The 24,824-nt window shown below is 32.7% G+C and overlaps 1 protein-coding gene across 1 annotated transcript in view; it reads left to right on the top strand.

The window, feature by feature from the left end:
• Positions 1-3,083: 3,083 nt before the first annotated feature.
• LOC110094688 (RNA polymerase II C-terminal domain phosphatase-like 1) overlaps positions 3,084-24,824 on the top strand; it is a 47,948-nt gene continuing 26,207 nt past the window's right edge. Inside the window, exons 1-9 of the mRNA XM_020819978.2 lie at positions 3,084-3,875; positions 6,701-7,177; positions 9,211-9,421; positions 9,535-9,692; positions 9,817-9,887; positions 10,036-10,138; positions 10,240-10,323; positions 10,491-11,072; positions 11,199-11,262. Coding sequence (XP_020675637.1) covers positions 3,621-3,875; positions 6,701-7,177; positions 9,211-9,421; positions 9,535-9,692; positions 9,817-9,887; positions 10,036-10,138; positions 10,240-10,323; positions 10,491-11,072; positions 11,199-11,262 — 2,005 coding nt within the window. The 5' untranslated portion in view covers positions 3,084-3,620. The remainder of the gene's footprint in view (positions 3,876-6,700; positions 7,178-9,210; positions 9,422-9,534; positions 9,693-9,816; positions 9,888-10,035; positions 10,139-10,239; positions 10,324-10,490; positions 11,073-11,198; positions 11,263-24,824) is intronic.

Below are 24,824 nucleotides of genomic sequence, written 5' to 3'. Positions count from 1 at the left end.
TATGTGAGGAATTCTAACCCCACTTGTTGGGTGTAAGTGTGGGAGGTATAAGGGGAATTAGAGATATAAGCAGACATCATGTCACACCCTAAAATCTAATTTGAAAGAATTATTTCTTTTATCTTTTTTATTAATAATTAGAACTATCTAATTTCTTTCAAAAAATAAAAGATCAGTTGAAGCATAATTCATTGATCAAAATATCAATATATATCTTTAACCACTATCAAAAAATTATGTATAATAACCAAGAGTCTTATAATTACAATATATTGTCCACTCACTTATGACTATTGAAGAATATCTTAAAGAAAAAAAAAAAACATTAGAACCTGATGAATCCTATAATAGATAAGTCTCACACTCATGATCCTCTTTCATGACATAAAATTATTTAAATTATATATAATGAGCTAAAAAATTCAATATGTCACTACCATCATACAATTAAACTCAAAGCACGATAAAGAAATAATATGTATAAAATTACTTAATTCGTAATAGTAATAATACATATGAACATAAATCTGTGCAGAAATAGTAAAACATATACTATATGATAAACTATGTGAACCGGTAAATCAATATGGTACGGAGGCTAGCAAAATATTGTAGTACAAAAATAGTAAAATATATAAACCAGTAATGTCACGCCCTCGGATCTAAAGTGAGAGAATTTTTATTTGAATTCAAATAGGAGATTTTTTCTTAATTAATTCCCTCCTAATTCCCCTCATATCCTAATAAATTATTGCTTTGCTGGGCCCCACAAGGGGGCCGAAATCTTCCTGGATTTTGTTCCAGGTTCTGCCCCCTCCACTGCCTGCTGGGCCGGCCTGTCCAATCTCCCTTTGCCTATAGATGTAACATCAATCTCTTAAACTTTGACACCCTGTGTGTGAACGTCGATATGTCTATAAAAGATTATGTTAAAATGATTATGAATTCAATTGTGAGTATGAATGATTTAAGAAATTCTACAAACAAGTGTGTAAAATCCTTAGTTTCAGACATGGATAAAATGCAAAAAGTAACTAATTGCTCTAAAGTTGTTTAGGGAAATACCCTAATGTAGCAAAATTCAAAATTTCTGCAAAATTCTGTCCTATGATAAGTTACTTGGAATTTATGTCTTTAATTTTTAGAAAAATATATTTATTAATGTTTATGCTTCATAATAACTTATTTTGTTTAATTTTTTTTCACTCATTTGTAACGATTGCACAATTATTATGTCACAAATGTTCTATTTAAATAAAATTAATATTTATTGTGTCATCTAGTTGAACCCTTGTCCAACCTTCAGACTTTGAACCTCTCATCCATATGGTTCGTTGTACAGTCCGATTTTCACAACCTTATCTTCGACCTCCGCCACACAATCCCATCGACCTCTATTGCTCGACTAAGATCTCTCCGACCTCTAGGGCCCGACTACGGTATCTCCGACCTCTATTACCTGACTATCACCCCTTCGACCATTGTCCCTTGACAATATTCCCTTCGACCTCCTTCACATGGCTACAGTCCCTTTGACCTCCATCTACTGTCGACCAAGGTCCTCAGACCACTGTCGCCCAACAACAATCTCTTCAATCTTAATTGCTCAACTATGATATTTCCGACCTTTATCGCCATTTGATTATGATCCTTCAAACCACTGGTTCCCCCCGACTGTGGTCCTTTTGACCATAATTGCCTGATAACAATCCCTTCAATCTCAATCGCTCTACTGCGGTTCCTTCGACCTCTGTACCCCGTTCACTATTATACATACGACCTCCGTTGCCTGAAAAATGACTATATGACATTAGTCGTCTGACTACAGCCGCTCCGACCTTCGTCGTCTAACTATGATCCACTAGACCAAACAAATAGATAAATATTCTCTTAAGAACAACTCTCAAATCATTGGGTTCTTCTTACTCCAACCATTTAATATGCTTTACATGATATATATTAGACATTGCGCCAACAACTTCTCCCAAGGAATGACATCCTTTGTAATCATTGACAAACACTAGTATAATCATTTTAACTGGACTTTATTTCGTGGTTTTTCCTTTTTCAAGATTTTCATGTACAAATTCTGATGTCTCTTATAATTATGATACCTCTCTATCTCATCTATGTATGTGCTGAATTTTCGTACAAACTTAAGACAATAAATTTTATATCTCTCTATCATTGTAAATGTTATGAGACACAATAATTATAATTCTATTTTAATGAAATAAAATTTGACTATACTATTTTTTATATTTTTAGAGATTTTGTAGCTCTGGTTGTTATTATTTATAGACGAGATAATTAATCATAATTTTAAGTAAATCTAATTCTTTCATTAAATTTTAGGGTGTTACAATAACTTACTTAAGATATATTTGGAATAGTTTTTTAACTGTTTTGCTTTTCAAAATTTCAGACCAGTTTTTGCTGTTATTTTCTCCCATTTTTTCATAAATTTATGTGATAAAAAATTGCTTTCTACAATTATAATAACGATGTTATTTTTTTTTCACAACCTCACAACAAACTTTATAAAATTTTGCAACCATCCCAAATGCCTTTGATAAAGTAATGAAGATGATAAAGTAAGCCAATACTTAATATAAGTTGCATTAACCATCAAAATTACTTAATATAAATAACAATCAAATTGATAATGACTAAAAAAAGAAGAAGAAAAATCATTTGTATTATGAATGAATGACATATTATTATATTAATATGATACTACAAAATAAAAATATATTTAAATGATAAACCCGTTCTTTAAATAAAATCTTTTCAAATAACTTTTAACAAAACAAACCCTAAATTCACTCTAATTACAAATACATTAGTTTAGTCTATTTATATAATAAAATTTAAAATTTCAAGAAAATTAATTACGAGGATTTTTTAAACTTTTGGTAAACAAACCTTATAAATTTCAAAAACAATCCATCCACCACCATCTTTTTTTGACCTGACCTTTTTTCTAAATAAATAAATAAGGAAAGAAAATTAAAGCTATCTGCTTCCGTCAGACATTAACTGGAACGATCTATTTTAAATTATTAATTATTTCGTTCTCACCTTAGCCTTTTTCATTTATAAATTTATGTGTATGATGGAGGATTTGCCGAGCGTTTTGAGAACTTGACCTTTGTTTATCCTCTCGATCGGCAACCTAGGGTTTTCAGCTTCCACGGCCACTTAAAGAGCAGCCGTCAAGAACAGGAAGCTTACGAAACACTTAGATCGCCCTCTTCGCTAACTGATGATTCTCAGTAACAGAGGGTCATTAAAACTCCTCATGTCAGATTCTTTGTAAACGCTCAGATCTATCAGGAAGACTGAAAATCTCTACCATTCTTCTCAATAAACAAACCTTTTCTCTGTGACAAAACCTTTTGTGGAATAAATCTGACCAGATTTCCTTCCCTGTGGATCCGCAAGAGAGTCTCGTTATTTTTCGTTTCTATACCTGAAATAATATTTTTTCTGACTTCTTAGACCGAATCATGACGTAATGGTTTAAACGGATCAACCAAGCACAGATCTGTTGAACCTAGTTAAGGGCTTTTCGTTTTGAACCTCAAAGGAAGATAAAATTTTCCGGATCAAGCTTAAAAATGTTCAGATCTGTCGTGTATCATGGAAACTCTCTTATCGGAGAAGTAGAAATCCAGCCCAAGAACTCAAACCTTGGAACGTGGACGAGGGAGATCCGAATCTCTCACTTCTCCCCTCCCAGCGATCGCTGCCCGCCACTGGCAGTTCTACACACTATTGCCACGTCTGGCGTCTGCTTCAGAATGGAATCGAAGCGATCCGCCGAAGAGTCACTGCTTTTTTCAGTATATTCTGCCTGTCTCAGAGAGAACAAGGTATTTTTCTTAATTAAAGGAAAATGGCTAAAAGATCAATGAAATCAAAGGGGTTTCAAACAATAACATTTAAACCCTAAAATTTATTACTTAAATCATTAGTCAGAATATCAAACGTATGAACAGTGACTAGATCGGCACTTCTTCTCTGAACGAATATGCCCTACTAAACTACAAATATAATGAGCAATTTATACCCTATATTTATTTGAGACGAAAAATTTCACACTTACATAAATGAATATCTGAACTTGCCTTTCCCAAAAAAAAATTTAATTTCCCAGAATAGCTGAACTTGCCATGGTTAAATAAAAGGCATTATCTCCAGATCTTGAATTTTGGAAGACAGTTTGAAATTGAGCTTATCAACAGCCATAAAAGCACATTCTCACTGAATCAGTTTCTTAGTTTGTTAAGTAATGTGGATAAGCTTATTTGTCAGAAACGGCTTGAAGCTTTGTATATTGTCTTTTGGGAAGGAGAAATTCATTATTTATTTTGATTTAATGTGCCAAACATTATAATTGTATGAAGTGGCTATATGTATAATGAAGCTATGCTTAAGATCAATTAGTTCTATGCAATATTATCTATAGGTGCTATTTATATTATTAGCTAATGAGCAATTTTATCTTAATAAGTTTTTAATTTGCATCATACAATCTGCTAATGTACAATATTAATTTAATATATTATTACTGTTGCAACTGGATCAGATGATGTTACGATCAATGATGATGAATTTGAGATTTATACAATATAGATTTGTTCGATTTCTTTTCAAATAATTACACTATAGCCATCTTTGCAACTAGAAGAACAAGTAGCAGTTAATTAGCTATCCACTTCTTGATAATTAATAATGTATTGTTTTGTCTTCTCCGATTTAAGAGATATTCATAACTTCCTAGATACAAGACTTAACTAAAAAGTTGTTTAGAAAATTTCTAAGTGCAAGAGGATCTTAAACTGTTGCAGGTTGAATTAATAATAAGCTTGCTGGTTTCCTATCTGCTTAACAGAAGAAAATCATAATTAAAGACATGTAAACCTTTTCATGATCGATAGTTTTCACATCCTGGGTGTTCATTAGAAGTTTGTGAATCACTAACTTATGGTACTTGTTACATGTAAATTATGATTTTTGTATCTTGCATGTTTAATAATACCCATTGAGATCATTCTAATCATTATGGCATATTGTTATTATGAGATGGGAGGTTGGGAATTTCCTATTTATCAATTAGTTTATTTTACAAAGAAAGAAGTTGGGTATTTTGAAAATTAACATGAATTTTGGAGTTTGAAGTAGGCACTTTCCTGAAATCTGTAGCTTGAGTGGTAGAATGAGCACATATGTTATTTAGACATCAATTAGTTTCTTGGTGAATATGCATTTAATCTGACCAATGAACTTCAATGAGGGCATAGGTGAGTAGTTGTCCTGTTGCAAGAAACTTTTCCAGTTAAATCTTTCGTACATAAACTAGCAGCCTTGATCTTTTTATAGTTTGTTTCCTCAGTTGTTGATTTCCTAGCCAGACTTATCTTTTACTTTGGCAGATAAATTTAATCTGATGCCTTTTATATATGTGATGAGAATCTCTTTTATTCTTGCTACAGTATATATGTATCATGCAATTAAAAAAGAGGTTTCTCTGTGATGAGTTCGGCGGGGTAACAGTTCCTTATATGCAAAACATATAAGTCATAGATATTCATTTTTTCACCTGCTGTATTGGTTGGTTGAATCTATTACCCATTATTTTGTACATAATCATTCTACAAGCTATGTATTGCTTTCTTTAAATTGGCAATTTAAGGGCATGGTATTTAAAATACATATTTTTTAGAAATGCAAAGTAACTAAATGTGATTTATTTTGATTTTCAAGAGTTATTTGGTTGGAAATACTTAGAAACTAATTTATTATGATATCTAAGAGGCGGGAGTTTGAATATGATTGGGGATAGAGGCTAATGGGAATTGGGTCGTTTATGGGGTTGGAGAAGGTGTTGCATGGGAGAGGGGTCAGGATTAGGAGCAAAGGGGTTGATGACTGTTGGAGCAAGTTTGGGGTTGCGAGTGAACATGTATGCTGATAGGGATGGGGATGATGGCACACGGGAGAGGGGGTTGTGAGCGACGGGACATACTTTGCAAGGATGCATTTGGAATATGGTTGTTTTGAAAAAAAATAAAATGTAACGCACCGTAAGTGTGGCTTTTGAGGATTTGAAATTCCCCCAAAAAATACTTTGCTTCTGCTTTATTTCATGCTAAACACGTAAAAAATAAAACCCATATATTCCTTTTATTTTATACCCCATAGCTTACAATCACACAACCCCTTTGTAAATTTTTGTACATTCCATATGTTTGATAGCCTCATATTTAAGGAGATAAATCCCCATTCAATTGTGAATGAATCAGTATGTTCTTTTTTTATGCTTTGGTGCATCCTCTGCTAAACCTCCTTGAACCGTTGTAAGAAGGGAAGAGTTAATTTATGCTTTAAGAAGCTAATTTTTTAAAAGTTGGTACTATTTGGTTGGTTTTCCCTATGGTTTAACAAAAAAAATAAACAAATTGTTTGCTTATAAAATTGTCATTCTTTGTAGGCCGTTTGATTTGGTAAGATAATGGATTTGTTTTGTTTCCTTTTTTATCCACATTCATTTTACCTTCTAAGTGAATACACTGTTGGAGTGTACCATCTATGTGTTAGCAATCAAGCTGAAATGGCCATTCTCACATTTAAATGAACACATGTATTTTTTTAGTATAACGATATTTGCTCTTATGAGTGACTTTCATCTCTGCAGACAGCAGTTGCTTCAATAGGAGAGGAAGAACTCCATCTAGTTGCCATGCCTTCTAGGAGGAATCTTCCACAAAATTCATTTTTTTGGGGATATATTGTTGCACGTGGATTGTATAATTCCTGCCTTGTCATGCTTAATCTAAGATGCCTGGGAATTGTGTTTGATCTCGATGAAACTCTTATAGTTGCTAATACAATGCGCTCATTTGAGGATAGGATTGATGCCTTACAGCGAAAGATCAGCAGTGAGGTAGATCCACAGCGTGTTCATGGCATGCTTGCTGAGATCAAGCGGTATCAGGATGATAAATCAATCTTGAAGCAGTATGTTGACAATGATCAAGTTGTAGAAAATGGGAAGGTGTTGAAAGCTCAATCTGAGGCTGTTCCCCGTCTGTCTGATAGTTATCAACTTTTAAATCGCCCTATTATAAGACTACATGAAAAAAACATCATACTTACTCGGGTCAATCCAACGGTACGCTTTTTTTTCTTGTCCAAGTGTTTGTAAGGTTCTTTTTATGTCTTTCTATATTTTTGATGCATGCCATATTGTTGTAAATTAGTTGCTGTAGTCATTCTTTTTGGTCTTTATTAGTCAGATGACCTGCAATCATCTGGTTGAAGAACTACGCACTTTTACCAAAGGATGCTTATGAGATTAATTCACTGTCATTATCTTAAATATTGTGATTGTTATGTGGTCTATGCTCTCAAATGAATTTTTTTATAGTAATATTGGTGATAGACTGCTATTTATGTGACAAAATTTCTTCTGATTTGGTTCCATATTTGCACTACATTTACGTTTCTTGTTGTCGATTTTTTTCTAAGTTAGACATTGAGATAGATATTGAAGCGATGATATATTGGTTATCCTACAGTTTATTTTCTTGTACTAGACCTTGCAAATTGCATAGCCATGTGCATTCCTCATTAGCATAAATGGATGGGTGCATATGTTGTCTATGCATAAATTTTACTTAGATATGAATCTAAATTTGCATTCATCCGTGAAAAGGTTGGAGTAGCTCTAGTGACAAATAAGATTAGTGAGAGTCAACTTAGATGGTTTTGGTCATGTAAAACGGCGGCCTTTCAATGTCCCTATTAGGAGAGGTAGATGTATTAGATTTGTCCTATATTAAGAAAGGTAGAGGTAGACCTAAAAAGATTTGGTTAGTAAATATTCTAAATGATCTCTATTATATTTAATTGAGAATTTGACTCTTAAACAGGACACAATGGAGAAAAAAAAATTCATGTAGCCGACCCCACGTAGTGGGATAAATGCTTGATGTTGTTGTTGTTGTAGTGCTCTCTCTCTCTCCCTACCTCTTGATATAGATCGTTATGTATGTATCCATATCCTAGGTTTTCATGACACCATATCATGTTTATGTATCACATCTATTGCATATCATGTTTATGATACATAGGTAGCTTTTAATGTAACTCGCTCGTTTTTATAAGTATTCAAAAACTCCCTTATTTTATGGCATTAAGGCTTAATTGTTTTATGGTTTGATAGTTTACTAGGGACAAGCTAGTAATGTCATCTCAATTGCATGCGACATTTGTTTTATGATCGTTATATATTTATTCTTATGTGAGTGTTTTAGGAAAATGTCTTTTCTTTCTTAGGTGATGGGAAGAATGTTAAATCATTGGAAATTTTCTTAACATTTTCCACTATAACTTATAAATATGGCTCGCATTATGCCTTAGAGGTTTTCTACTTGTAATGACAAAGAAATACTTGCTATGGAAAATAAATTCTTTCTATGCTTCTTTTTGGCCCTTTTTTTATTCTTCTTTATCTTGTTAGTTTCTTCATCCAATTTGTATGGTTTCCTATTTTACTTTTCTTTTTTTTTAATCCTTTTTTTGCCTTTATATTTTCAAACTTGCTTACTGTGTATTGTGTCAGTTTTTCCCACCTTCTTCAATTCCGAATGATTGTTTTTAATTGTCCATGTTTTTCATGTCTTTCTTTTTAACTTGATTGATTGTGCTGAGTTTGTAATTTATAACTTGTACCCTTATGTTGTTATCATGCCATATATCATATGACTATAAACATCTAATATGTTCATCCTTAATTAAGAGTTCTCTCTTACGTGTTAAGAATGTTAATTAATTATGAGTGCTTGTGCTCATGGAAAGTAAGGACACAGATCTAACTAAACCCTGACACTACCCTCAGGAAAAATCTGATTAACTAAAATCTGACCCAAGGAAGATGGAATCCTATGTCTGCAAAGCAGGATTCATGCCGATGTGCCATTTTTTTTGAGTCAACAAGTATCCTCTGTGTGGATTTTTGATGATAAAACTTCTTTTCGTTTTGGTTCAAATTATATGATTAAAGTATGTTAATCTTAAAGGTTTGTTTACAAAATATGTGCAGCTTGTGTTATGCATTGAGTATCATCTCCATTCTACTTTTCAGTCAATAGAAGTTCAATAGAAGTTCACATATAAGCTTACCTTGCACTTCTACTTTTATAGATAAGAGATACTAGTGTCCTTGTACGTTTAAGGCCTGCATGGGAAGATCTTCGAAGCTACTTAACTGCAAAAGGTCGAAAGAGGTTTGAGGTTTATGTTTGCACAATGGCGGAAAGAGATTATGCTTTAGAAATGTGGAGGCTTCTTGATCCAGAATCTAGCTTAATCAACTCGAAAGAGCTCTTGGATCGAATAGTTTGTGTCAAGTCTGGTATGCTTGATATTTTGTGCTGTGTTTTTTTTTTTTGCTACAAACTAATTTCCATTGATATGACATACCCTTTTTAGTTGGATTTGGTAACTATCATTTCTTGTTGTTGGTAGGCTTGAGAAAATCTTTGTTCAGTGTATTCCAAGATGGAGTCTGTCATCCAAAGATGTCATTAGTTATTGACGATAGGTTGAAAGTCTGGGATGAGAAAGATCAATCTCGAGTTCATGTTGTCCCTCCGTTTGCTCCATATTTTGCTCCTCAAGCAGAAGTAAGTTAGATCTTTAAACATTTACATTATTATATTATATGAGAATTCAACTTCTTTCTTTGATTCATATATTACGTGGGACTTTGGTATGTTCCTCTAATCTCAACTGACTCTATAACCTTAGGCAAACAACAATATCCCGGTTCTTTGTGTTGCAAGAAATGTGGCATGTAATGTTAGAGGCAGTTTTTTCAAGTAAGCATATTTATATTCTTGTATAATCAGAGCTTTGGTTGATCTGTGATATGATTGCATTGAAACTATGGAATCGTGCAAGTTCTAAAAACATTGCTAGCTACCATGTAATTTAAGTTTTGCCTAATAATTATGCATTTGGTGTCAGAGATTTTGATGAAATTTTGCTTCCACGAATGTCTGAAGTTTCTTATGAAGACGAAATGGAATACCCATCTGCTCCTGATGTGGGAAATTATTTAATTTCAGAGGTACCGGGTTTTGTAGATATGTGGTCCTATCCTTATATTTGGTATTTTCTCCCTTTTCAATTATTTTTACACTATATTGTCCCTATACAATTTCGATACAGGATGACGCCTCTACATTGAATGGAAACAAAAATCCACTTGGTTTTGATGGAATGGCAGATGCTGAGGTCGAGAGGAGATTGAAGGTCATTGTTATATCAATAATTTTATTATTGAACATTTTGGTACACTGGAATTTAAGGAAGAGTACAGGAACATATTCATATGTCAATGCTAAATAACATACATATTCCGACTGTTTGAAGTCCTAAATATCTGTAGACTTATTTTCCAATGTTCCTTTGTCGTACAGGGTGCAAACTGTATTGTCCAAACTGTTGCTCCCATTGCTAACAACTTTGATACGAGGGGAATTGTGCCTCCTGCCCCCCCTGTCATAGCTCCTACAACTCCAGCAGTTTCATTGGCAGCAACCCAATTGATCATGCCGCTGGCCAACAGCCAGTTTCCACATAATGTTGTGCCTGTTAAGCCATTAGGGCAATCTGTTCTGTCAGAACATTCCCTACAGGGCTCTTCTTGGGAAGAGGGTGAGGTCCCAGAATCAGATCTAGACCCAAACACAAGAAGAAGACTTTTGATTTTGCAGCATGGACAAGACACACGTGATGCTCCTCCGTCGCATCCACCATTTCCAACTAGGCCTCCTCTTCAGGTCTCAGGGCCCCCAGCTCAACCTCGAGGAAATTGGTTTCCAATGGAAGAAGGTTTGAGCTCAAGGAAAATAAATATGGCATCAAGAGATTTTCCTTCAGAACATGAAGCAGTTCCTTTTGACAAGAATCGATCTCGATATCGGTCACTCTACCGAACGGGCGAAAAATCGATGTCTTCGGATAGAGTTTTCCATGAAAGTCAAAGATTGCCTATGCAGGTACTTGCTTTTGCTTAACATGGCAAAGACTTGCTCTTTTAATTATGCTAATTTCTTACCATTTTCATTAACTTTGAAGATTTCCTAGCATCTTAAAGTTTCTACCCAGATAATTTCATGATTCAGGTACATCATGGTGAAGTTCGGCCTCAACCCGACAAAGCAGCATCAAATTTCAGTTCTCTCCATGGTATTTTACTTTTAACTTGTGCAAATGTCAGAGAGGATTTGAACTTCTTTATTGTTTTTCTCGACTACATGTCCAAGTTTATCTTGAGTATAGCGTGGCTGTCAGTCTTAACATTTAAGCCAATTAGTATCAAAGTGAAGTGTTGACAAAAATAAAAGGGCAAGGAAAATGGGCAAGACACGAATAGAAAATTCTCTGTTTAGGTTAAATATTTTTTTCCTGTTACTGCTGTAGTAGTTATCCTTTTGAATAGTTTGTTAGATGGTTTCAATAGCAGACTTTTGGTTGAATTTCTCTTTTAGCAATGCTTATTTAGGTTTGTGGTCGTAGAAGCTTCATTTGTTCATGAGAAAGAAATTGGAAATATGTAAACTAATGAAGAGAAGGCAGTGATGACATAAGAAATTAGATAGAAGGTTTGGATAGTGTGCAACTCCTAATTAATTGATTAATAATCATTGTTTTTTTCTCTTGTGAGCCATGATGTATACTTTTCAATGAAGATTGTGAGAATACGATTGATTTTAGCGATCTTAGCTCCCTAAATGAAAATAAAGATATATTTTTTATCGTTGTATTAGTAAAACCAAAGTTAGAGAGGTTTTAAAGAAAATAAAGTGTGGAAAAGCTGTTGGATTTGATGATATTTCAATATAGTCGAAATGCTTAGGAAATGAAGGAATTTCTTGGCTTACTAAACTTTTAAATATTATTTTGAAGTTTAAAAGGATGCTAGATGAGTGGAGAATGAATGCGTTGATACGTATTTTTAAGAATAAAGGTGATGTACAAGATTGTGCGAATTATAGAGGTATTAAGTTAATGTGTCATCCTTTAAAATTATGGAAGAGAGTTATGGAGCATAGGTTGCGGCGTGATACTAATCGTTCTCAAAATCAATTTGGATTATGTTGGGTAGGTCTACTATGGAAGCTATACATTTATTGGGAGGTTTGATGGAGAAGTATAGAGAGAATAAGGAGGATCTACATAACATATTTATTGATTTAGAGAAAGCACATGATAAAGTTCCAAAAGAAGTGCTTTGGAGAATTCTAGAAAAGAGAAAGGTTAATAATGCTTATATGCAAGTCATTAAGGAGATGGATGCAGTAGCTGTTGCTTGTGTTCAAATAGAAAGTGGTTTGACCAAGTATTTTCTTATCTTTTTGCTTTAGTCATGGATGTTCTCACTAGACATTTGCAAGAGGTTGTACCCTGATTTATGTTTTTTGCTAATGATATTCTTTTTGTTGATAAGGCTAGAGAGGGAGTTGAAGATATACTTGAATTATGTAGGTCAACCTTAGAGTTTAAAAGTTTTAATTTGAGTAGATCTAAAATTGAATATATAGAGTGTAAATTTAGTAGTAATAGATCTAGTGGGGGATTGTGACTTTGAGCGATCAAGTCATTAATAAGTGTACACATTTTTAGATATCTTGGGTCTATTCTTCAGAGTGATGGTGAAATAGATGGGGATATTATTAGTAGAATTCAAGTTGGATGGTTGAAGTGGAGGAATGCATCGCTTGTTTTGTGATAGAAAAGTCTCCCTCAAACTTGACCTCAAACTTGAGGGAAAGTTCTATAAGATGATGGTGAAACCTTCAATGCTTTATGGTGAAGAATGTTTGCCATTAAAAGAGAAGCATAATATTGAGTTAAGTGTTGTAGAGATGAGGATGCTCAGGTGGATGAGTGACCTTATTTTTAGAGACATGATACAAAATGAGCATATACGTGAAAGGTTGGAGTAGCTCTTGTGGAAAATAAGATTAGATAGAGTCCCCTTAGATGGCTTGGTCACATAAAACGACAGCCTTCCGATGAACCGGTTAGGAAAGTAGATGCATTAGATTTGACTTATGTTAAGAAAGGTAGAAATAGACCTAAAAAGACTTGGTTAGAAAATATTAGAAATAACTTTTCTTTATTAGGTTTAAATGAAAATTTGACTCTTGAAGAGGACACAATGGAGAAGAAGGATTCATGTAGTCGACCCTACCTAGTGGGATAAAGGCTTGATGTTATGGTTGTTGTTGTGTGGGGAGCCGTGATAGTTTTTTTTTTTATTGTTGTGTGTCAGAATCCTTTCTACAAAATGAGAGGGTGGAGCAATATCACAATTTTATTAGATTTTTAATACTCAAGTACATAAATAACAATAACCAACTATAATTTTCTTGTGTAAAATACAGAAAAAAAGAGATAGAGTTAGCCCAAAGGATGAACTTTCTTTATGAAGAATTTGTAATTACATATCTCACAGCTATGTATGGTCAGGACATCAGTATTGATTGGGCAGTAATCTATAAGTTATAATGCTCTGATGTAAAGTTGTTTGCAATAATAATGGATTTCATAGTTTGATCAACTAGTCTTTATGGGATATCAACATGATGTCGACAGGGGAGGTTGGTGGGACATTAAATAAAGGACGGCAACTAGATATTTTCTAGGACGGTTGGTTTGTTGTCCATGTGGGATACGGAGTGGAATTAGACATCGTTCAGCAAGGGAAACCTTCATGGAATTAGCAAGACATACCATTTATGCACCAATGAAGGAGGCTCTTTGGTCATTGGTCAAGGAGGCTGACCCATTGTTCATGGATGAGGCTAGGTACACTAGAGTAGGATTTTCACTAAGGCAAATGTCACTAACTCCAACATTGATCTCCGAGGGATATTGTTGAGGGGAAATGATCCCTACCATGTTGGAGTCATTATGTTTGATGGAGTTATTAATTTGAGATTTATTAGGGAACAATTCTCCTTGGGCAGTCATAAGGGTGATATCAAATCTAAATTTGAAGATTTCGATTTTGACATGAATTAAGTCTTAAGTTAGGTCTCAATTTTTGAATTGATTCAAGCCAAGTCTAATAATTTTATAAAACATTATTCTAATTTATAATCAAAATTTTTTTTATAGATGTGTATTCAAAATATTTATATAAAATTATCAATGAATTGTGTATGTATGAAAGATGGTTGTATCTGCATATTATATAGAACAAAGTTTAACATTATGCAGTTGTGTATTGAGACATGTTTTATTCATGGGGTGAGACATAAGTCGAATAATTATAAAACTACACAAAGTAATAAATATTGTGCACACATCAAAATACGAAGTAAGAAGTAATGTATTAACATCCGAACCTATCAACATATTAAAAGTAACACATTAACATTTATTCATAATGAGAAGGAACGAATTGTGCAAAGTATCAAGTAACAAGTTTTGGAAAGCAGAAGTGTTATGTATATATCAAAGTAAGAACTAATAATGTAACAATTCAAAATAAGATTAAGACAATAAGTTTCTCTATCTTACTCCTATAATCCAACATACAAATTAGAGCATGACAAATAATTAGCCACTGAGGTTAGAATTTTTATCACCAAAAGTGCTCAACACTCTCTTTACTGGGGGTTCTTCATTTGAGTCATAGTAATAATTAATAGCTTTCTCCCCCGCATCATTCTTATTTGTGTTGATTTTCTCCCAATTTTTCTTCTGTTCTTCAGTTTAAATTATTTTTGTCATCCTTAATCAATAATAATCAATAAAAATTTAAAAATATTAATTAAAGTTTGAAATATTAACTATGTTGATTATTATAACTTCAAATAGCTAATTTCTTTTGCATATTTCCTTTATTTTTATTTCTTGATGGATTGTGTTAGACATTAATCTTACTTCTGCTGCCCTCATCAAAGAAATCAACATTAAGATCTCTTTATTGTAAATCAAATGTTGTGACTTTATTATCATCATTCATAAATTATTCATCAAGTAGGTTTGGAGATAGAATTTTAGCGTTAAAGATTGTTGTTGATGAATCAAATGTTGTGACTTTATTATCATCATTCATAAATTATTCATCATCTAATGACACATCATAATAAAATAAGAGATTTTTGTCATCCCTTCAAATCATTTTCTTCAAATTTTCACCCTTTAATTTTTTTTTTTTGTACATTATGTAAACCAATGAGTTCATCCTTAAGATAGTCAAATTATTTCTCTTTTTGGTATGAACTTGATTGTATGTACTTTGGCTTTGGAGTGCCATCACCAATCTGGGTCTATCATTGGATTAAATTTGAAAAAAAAATCTAAAATTGGGAGAATCTTTCATTATTTCCACCAATAATTAAAATTTACTTGGAGAATATTTTGCTACTGTATCTTTTGCTTGCTGCAGTTAAAAAAAATCTTTCTTTATTTCTAAATGATGTAAGTTGCATATCCGCCATTGACCTCTCTGTTAGTCAGCCATTGACCTATTCATTTATTGGTATAAGCCTAATTAGATCTAAAGGTTGGTCGACTTGTGCACAAAATATTGGAATTGGAGATTAGGATAATATCATGTATCATGCAAATGACGACAGCTGAAACTTTCACTTCTGATAATTGATTTATCAAATCTCCTTCTAGCTAAACTCATCCCTACCTAATTTAAGTGCTATCAACCTCTTAACCTTGTTCATTGTATTGTAAATTAAGCCAGTAATAGGCTTTTCTCTGCATCAGCCACTTCATTAAAACTGAACCAATGGCTTTGCTATTGTTATTGTATAATTAACATTTAGCCAAAACCTTTCATTTAGAACAATCTTCCTAACTTCTTCTTTAGCTTTCTTTTCCAATGCATAGCTAAGTCATTTTTTTGGAAGTGAGCATAACTTGCCGTGCTTCTAACATACTTTGTAGAATCTATTAGGCTATAGCAAATTTTTAGCAAGTCAGTCACGAGAGTTCTTTTTTTGGATAATTTTCTCATTTAAGCCATGACTCACAAATGATTGTGTAGATGAATTTCCTTATCTTCTTTGTTTTGTAAAATATTTTCTTGTGCCGGACAAATCACCAAGTTTCTCTAAACTCAAATCTATGTATGTGCCGCACAGGGTGTGTAATACATATGGTTTCTCTTCTCCAACAACTTATTTCTGGGTTTTTTATAAGCACTAGCATTATTTGTAATAACTTGTATCACGTACCCTCCGCATCCTTACCTAATATGATATGCTTCAACAATAACAAACTTTAAGAAAATAGTGCCATAGGGATTACTAATCAAAATATTTATCATGCTTCTATTTTTGATATCAAACTAACCATCAAACATAATATTCACTAAGTTTGATTTCAAGTCCTTCTAATCTCCTCAATTGACTTTTTCAGTATTGTTTAGCTCCTTCAATGCCCAAGTTCTTAAATCATGCATAAATGGTTGTTTGAAGTCTCGATCATTAGACCCTATGTAACAAATCATGTTGGAATAAGAAGGAAAGGTTGCTATATTAAATTGAATGACTTTCTTATAAATTAACTTTTTAATATTCATAGACTTGTATGCGCGACTCTATAGAAATTTTAGGAGGCATCCTATTGATTAACCTCTTGTCCTCATCTTTGTCATCCTCTATATTTACAATGTATTGATCCATAGGCTCTCTTGCACCTCTATATGATGTTTGTTGCAAAGAAGATGAGGAATCTTTGCCATTGGGCTTACTTCCATAATAAGAAACATATATCATATCATCAAATTTTCTTTGTGTCAAATGATTTGGCATTGTAGCCTTGTCCTCATGTTGGCGTCTAAATAAATAAGCAGGCTGGCCATGATTCATGAAGTGATCCACATACTTATTGGGATTTGTAAACCTGTCAAATGGCTTGATGGATAGCATCTTAAATCCTAGCATGTGTTGCTAATATATATTATTGGTATAGGGCATTTCTGGTTGGTTCCCGAAATGCTGTACCTGATCGTGGGGGAAATGAGTTAAGGTTTCTTTAGTAGATGGATCCTTTGTCCACAATCATGTGTGTGGAGGCTTGTTTTAGCTGTTGTTACTTGGAAACTGGGAATGTTGTTTTCTTGATTCTTGAGAGGCAGATTATTATATGTTAATAATAGTTATGGCGTTCATCCGAACAGGGTAGGAAAAAGAGTCCGTTGGAGAGCAAGTCAAAATTTCTTGATCAAATTGGTGTACTCAGGTTCATGCACTTTGTCAATTGTTGATTGTTTTGCATGCTTGTCTATCAGTGCGGAAAAGGTTCTCACAAATAACAGTTTGCTATTGTGTATGACAAACCTCTCTACAAGTAGGTCGGTTAGGCCCTATATGATAATCTTAGCTATAGAAAACTTGAACACACAATAAGATAAAGGGGGAAAAATATTTTTTACATAAAAACTCAGAAGAGAACCCAATTGAGCTTTCGATATAAAGAATATGCAACTACAATACCCGTTGTCCATTTGCGAGACGGATTACGTCGGCGCATTCAGAATGTCAAATTCATCAAAGAAAAATCACTTGAGCACAATTCGAACAAACAACGACGAAAAAAATGGTCTACAGACGTCATGCTATGTGAAGTCATTTGAATGTCCTCCATTTGCAAAATGGACCGCAACGTTGTGTTTGGAGGTCCAAAATTACTTAAAATGACATTAATATTGCATAGGTCATCGCAAGAGCAAAATAAAAATTTGCCCACACGTGGGGCAACAACACACAAATCGAGATGCATGATGAACGAGAAACTATGCTAGAAGTTGATCTATATTTTTTATTGATTAATTTAATTTAATTTATAAAAATAATAATAAATTACATAGATTTATACATACATACATGCCCCAAGTAAAAAGTAGATGTCTTGAATTTACTAATGTGCATCGTTTTTTATTATGTGCCATGAAATAATAAATCCATTCATAATATTAGAATATGTGATCATTTGAGCAACTCGCTTATGATCCTACCTATTTATATCTCTTTCTTGAAAAATAGTTGTCATAATATATGATGAGATAATTTTTACGACTTGGCCTGGAGGCTTGAATTAACGAGGTGGGAACAGACGGTCAGATGGTAGATTAAATTTTTATTTGCTAAATTTATCTCCAATACACTGAAAAAATCACTAAAATTTCAAAAAAAAAAAAATTGATATAAAATGAATTAAATAAATACCTTTCATTCGATACATCACGTCTACAGTACTCATTTTTACCTCTTCTACTCATTTTGATTTTTTTATTATATTAAATTATACTTGAAAATATTATAGCAAGTAAAAGTAAGTTACATCTCAGTGAGTAAAATATACTTTTAAATTATAGTAACCCAAGGCAATTGAAATAATATACATAAGCATTTCAATTCATATCATAAATTAATTCCACATTTAGATTAATTTTATTTCAAAACTTTCAATATTATGTAGATATAATATCTTTATTTATATATTTCTTCTTTTTTATAAATAATAAACCGTCATAGAAGCCATCGTCTAATTTAGTACCAATGTAGGTACACCTATTTATTTATATTTCCTTTTTCATAACCATTTCCATTTACGTGTACGGGTACATTGCATTCTCAGCCAGTATCATAAGGGGGCGTGCTCCATCAATCAACATGCACATGCAATTATATATATATATTTTTATAAATAATAAACCGTCATAGAAGCCATCGTCTAATTTAGTACCAATGTAGGTACACCTATTTATTTATATTTCCTTTTTCATAACCATTTCCATTTACGTGTACGGGTACATTGCATTCTCAGCCAGTATCATAAGGGGGCGTGCTCCATCAATCAACATGCACATGCAATTATATATATATATATCTCTGTTTAAAATTGCGCAATAAGAGGCGCGCCTCTGCGCAATTTTACCCAAAACCGCCTCGAGGCTTACGCAATTCCTCTTTTGGCAGAGGCGTACGCCTCACTTGGACTGAGGCGCGCCTCAGAGTCGCAATTGCGCAATTCTGTTAGAGGCGTACGCCTCATATGAACTGGCGATTCCACGCTTCGATAGTGCGTTCATCCCTGCTAAACTCGGCGCTCACCCGCTGCCCCAAATACACCTCATCGCTCGTGTGTGTCGATAGCACTTCGATCAGTGAAATCCCGACAATGGTGTGCAACTGGCACGCGATCGTTTTCAGGAAAACCTTCTCTGGGTTCTTCTGAAGCTCGCCATAGTCAGCCGAGCCAACCTCCGGCATGCCTCTATATTTTTCCATCAAACCTCTGAATAAATGTATGGCTTCCATAGTCGACCTACCCGGCATGAATCCAAATTGATTTTGAGAAACATTAGTATCACGCCGCAACCTATGCTCTATAACTCGCTCCCATAATTTTAAAGTATGACACATTAACTTAATACCTCTATAATTCGTGCAATCCTGTGCATCGCCTTTATTCTTAAAAATAGGAATTAATACACTCATTCTCCACTCATCTGGCATCTTTTTAGTCTTCAAAATAGTATTAAAAAGTTTAGTAAGCCAAGAAATCCCTTCATCTCCTAAGCATTTCCACACCTCTATTGGAATATCATCAGGTCCAACAGCTTTTCCACCCTTCATTCTATTTAAAGCCTCTCTAACTTCAGTTTTACTAATACGCCGATAAAAATAGAAATCTTTATTTTCATTTAGGGTGCTAAGGTCACTATAGTCAATCTTATTTTCACACTCTTCATTAAAAAGTTTAGCAAAATATCTCATCCACCTTTGTTGAATATCATCTTCTAAGAAAAGTATTTTTTGATCTTCATCCTTAATACACTTCACTTGAACTAAATCCTTACTACTCCTATCTCTTTGTTTGGCTAACTTATACATATATCTTTCTCCCTCCTTAGTATTTAATCTATTATATAAATCGCTAAAAGCTAATGTCTTTGCATCACATATTGCTTTCTTAGAATCCTTACGAGCCACTTTATATAATTCCCAATTATCAGAATTTTTAAGATTAAACCAATTTTTATAACAAATCTTCTTATTTTTAATCTTTTCTTGCACAATTGGATTCCACCACCAACTATTTTTACTTTTAGGAGCTTTTCCCTTTAATACTCCAATGACATCTTTTGCAATATTCTTAATATCACTAGCCACTTTTTCCCACATAACATTAGCATCCTCATGCACAGACAAAATCTTAAGATCTAAAATCTTACTCACAAAAATATTTTGGTTAATATTCTTTAAATGCCCCCATCTAATCCTCGAAAAACGTTTTACTTTATTTTTTATTTTATGCCCCTTTATCTTAAAGTCCAAAACTACTAATCGATGTTGGGTACATAAACTTTCACTCGGAATAACTTTACAATCTTTGCAATCTAAACGGTTTAATTTTCTAATAAGAAAATAGTCAATCTGGGTTGTACTACATCCATTTTTATAAGTGATGAGATGCTCATTCCTTTTCTTAAATAAGGTATTAGCAATTGAAAAATCATAAGCTAAACAAAAATCTAATATGGTCTTGCCACCTTCATTCGTCGTTCCAAATCCATGGTCACCATGAATGCTTTTAAAATCATCTACCTCTCTACCAACATGTCCATTTAAATCTCCTCCAATAAAAACTCTTTTTTCAAGAGGTATCTTTTGTATTAATTTTTCTAAGTCATTCCAAAAATTTAATTTAGAACTTATATCCAAACCTACCTGAGGAGCATTAACAATTGGGTACGAAAAATAAATCATGATCTAATTAACAATAAATATTTTATAAGTATGCATTATCTTTTAAAATATTTAATTGAAGAGAAAATAAAATTATCACTGTAAATAAAGAAACATGACTATTCACCTTGAACTTATGATTATTTTAAGAATAAAATATATTTACAAAGAGAAAATTTGAATGTTAAGTTAAAGAATTTATTAGCAGTTGATAAAATTTTTAATAAGATGGTCTTTTATGTAGGAGATAATTTTTTGAAATGCTCATGCATATTGTTTCAATTATCTTGGGTTACTATAATTTAGAAGCATGTTTTACTCACTGAGTTGTATCTTACTTTTAATTTTTTTAACATTTTCCGGTATAATTTAATATAATAAAAAATTCAAAATGAGTAGAGGTGAAAATTTGTACCTATGTTGCACTGATACTGATACGACAACACATATACGAGATGATACGGATTCGGGACACGTCAATTCTTAAAAATGTAGGATACGGGGATGGCACAGACATAAAATTATAATTTATAAACATACATAAAAATTAAGAAAGCAATCAAATCATAATATTTGAAATTACAAAAAAAATTAAAACAATATCATTTGTATCCTTGTAGCTTATATTATTAAAAGAAAAGTAAGCATTAAATGTTTAGTACAACAACAATAGGATAAACATAAATTGTCTATCATATAAAGTTTCAAATATTCAATAGAAGGAATGATATGAATAGCTTCTTCAGTGGTCTTCCTTTGAACTTCTATATCATCTTCAATAAATATCATAGCTTCTAATTCAAGCTCATCAAGTGAAAGATTAGCAATTTCAAATATACCCTTATCGTTAAGAGACTCAAATCCACTCGAAAATAAGAGAACCTCGATCGCAGCCATGGAAGTAAATACGACGTGTCTTTTTTTTTCCGTTTTTTTTGTTTTTCAATGGATACGCGTGTCCTTTTGAAATTAAATAGTATTTTAATTGGATATGGCTTTGCTGTATCCAACACGTATTGGTGCTGTATTGGGGGCGTATCCATGTATTGGTGTATCAGATACAACACGCATTCATAAATAGGTGTATCAGTGCAACATAGATGTGTACCGTAGACGTGACGCACCAATGAAATATATTTAATTCATTTTATACCCGTTTATATTTTTTGAAGTTTTAGTGGTTTTTTAGTGTATTGGAGATAAATTTAGTAAATGAAAATTTAATCTATCGTCTGACTATCTGTTCCTGTATCATTAATTCGAACTTCCGTGCCGGGTCGTAACAAAAGTGATATCAGAGCCCAAGAAATATCTTAGGAATGTGAATCATAATTAAAGAGCCATAGGAATGATCTATAAACTTATTTGAGAAATATGGAAGAAGAAGAAATACCACCTGAAGTGATTGTGAACATCAATACCTTTAACCAGATGATGATATCTATGACTCAAATGCTTTAGGAATCAAGATCATAGCCTGGAGTTGGAGTGGATATATATTTGAAGTTTTTTCAAGATATGTGACCACTATTATTCAAGGGTAATGAATGACTAATTGAGGCAAAAAATTGGTTACTTCGTATAGAGAAGATTCTAGATAACATGTCATGTCCTGATGAAAGGAAAGTGTAATTCGCTACATTTGTCTTGGACGTAGAAGTAGAAAGGTGGTGAAGAGGACAACACGAAGACCGATTAGGAGATATTCCAAATTTATTGGTCAACTGGGAAGAATTTGTGGAACTTTTCTGAGAATGGTTTGTACCTATATTTTTAAAGAGGCAGATGCAGGACAAATTCATAAGACTAGTACAAGGAGATAAACCAGTGATGTAATATGACGCATAATTTATAACTCTATCCTGATATGCACCGCGGTTGATTTCAACAGCAAAGGAGAATTGTTATTGATTCCTATCTGGTCTAAAAGATGCAATTTGACAACCTTTAGTACCTTTAGGAATCGAGGATTATTCAATGTTGGTGGAAAGAGCTAAAAGGGTGGAGATTGACTTTCAAATCCCTCAGAAGAGAATGGATCAACTTTAGGAAGAGTGTTAAAGAAGATATCCAAAACAATCAGATTGAAGGATCAAATGGGAATAAGCCTAAGCTTAGTCCTAGTGGAGTTAGTAGTACTGCTGTCAATAGAGTCATGGAAGCATGTGCTAAGTGTGGAAGATTTCATAAGGGTAAATGTTAGGTTCTAACACTTGCTATTAGTGTCGTTAGCCTGGACACGTAACAAAATATTACCCTATATTGGTTCAGAGGACTTCAGGAGAAATGCGATCAAGTGAAGCACCTTCACAGAGGAGCTTTGACAAACAAAAGATGATAGAACCGTTAGTTTCAGATTCAACACAAAATCAATCCAGGTGGAATGTTTGACCCCGAGTTTATGTTTTAACTCATCAGGAGCCTAATAAATCTATAGATATTAATAAAGATGAATGAAAAGTCTTTAATATAATAACTTGTTATTCAATATTCTATATCAGATATTTTGGGTTTATTATGTTATCTTGTTATGTTATATCAAATGTTAAATTATTAAAGATATAACTAGCTTAGTGTAGTAGATTTTAAATCAAGATATGCCTTGTTAAGTACATGAATGATTGGAAACAAGCATAATTGATAAATGGAAATAAACCTAATTAGTAAGTATGAAATCATTTAAATTGCATCATGTTAGTCAATTATTAAAATTAAATTTCTTATTTTAATTCTCTCACCTCATTCTTACTAATCATTACATTCAAAATATCATATAATGCTTATATAGGTTTTGACACATTTATATTATTTGTTCACCACTTAACCTATCAGCTATAATAACCATTAATAAAATCCGACATTGAATTCAGACCTTTACAAGTTTTTCAGTATAAAAGGGTTGGAAATTCTTTTTTATTTTCCGACTGAGGCTTATCTCCTCAGGACTTTTGTTTCTTTATGCCAAGGTCAACTTAGTTTGCCTTCCTATCTCACATGACATGACCTTTTGTAGGATTTCTTGATATTTTAACTTCATTATTTCAAACATTTTTCTTTGACATTGATGTGTATACACACACATACATACATACATACAAATTAACTTATAGTGATATGGTTCAATGGTAAAATATGATGCATGTAAAAATAAATGCTTGTATACTCATTTATGCCTCATGCATAATTATATAGTCTTATAGTTAAAATTGATGAGAATTAATTTGAACTTATTTGAATCAAGGATCACATAATATTTATTAAACCTTTTGATAATCTTAGATTTTTAATGTGCTCAATATAAAGAAAATCTATAAATGCATCGATAAGATGCCAAAATAATCATAACTGTGAAAATATTAGACCTATGAGCAATTCACACCTTATTTTAGAAATTGAGTATCTTACTTGAATTATAAGATTTTTGGGATAAATTTCTTGATTTTTATTCCCATGACATCTTGTTCTTTCATAAAGAACTTAATACTAATAATTATTTTCATTTTAATTTAAATTTCAAAAAATTCAAATCTAAGTTAAATTATTTAATATCAAATAATATTTTTACCACAAAATAATTTATTCTCATTCAAACGTTTAATCTTGTAGACTTAAATCTAAACTCAATTTGTGGAAGAAATATTAAAATAAAGTTCTTATTGAAAATTTTGAATTCTCCTCGGCCCCTTCTCTTCTTCTTTCTTCCTCTCCTCTTTTTATTTCTTCTCCTTTTTTCTCTTTCCCTTCTTCCTCCCTTCTTCTTTTCCTTCTTTCCTTCTTTTTCCTCTTCCCTTCTTTTCTTATTCCCTTCTTTTCCCTATTTTTTTTCTTCTCTGGTCTATCTTTTCGAGCCATGGATGTTCTCACTAGACATTTGCAAGAGGATGTACCTTGGTGTATGCTTTTTGCTGATGATATTCTTCTTGTTGATAAGACTAGAGAGGGAGTTGAAGGTAAACTTGAATTATGAAGGTCAACATTAGAGACTAAAAGTTTTCGCTTAAGTAGATCTAAAACGGAATATAT

This window comes from Dendrobium catenatum, unplaced genomic scaffold (genome assembly GCF_001605985.2).
Source record: "Dendrobium catenatum unplaced genomic scaffold, ASM160598v2 fragScaff_scaffold_243, whole genome shotgun sequence".
NCBI classification, from domain to species: domain Eukaryota; kingdom Viridiplantae; phylum Streptophyta; class Magnoliopsida; order Asparagales; family Orchidaceae; genus Dendrobium; species Dendrobium catenatum.
Note: the sequence above shows the minus strand (reverse complement) of the source record. Positions and strands in the feature narration are given on the sequence as shown.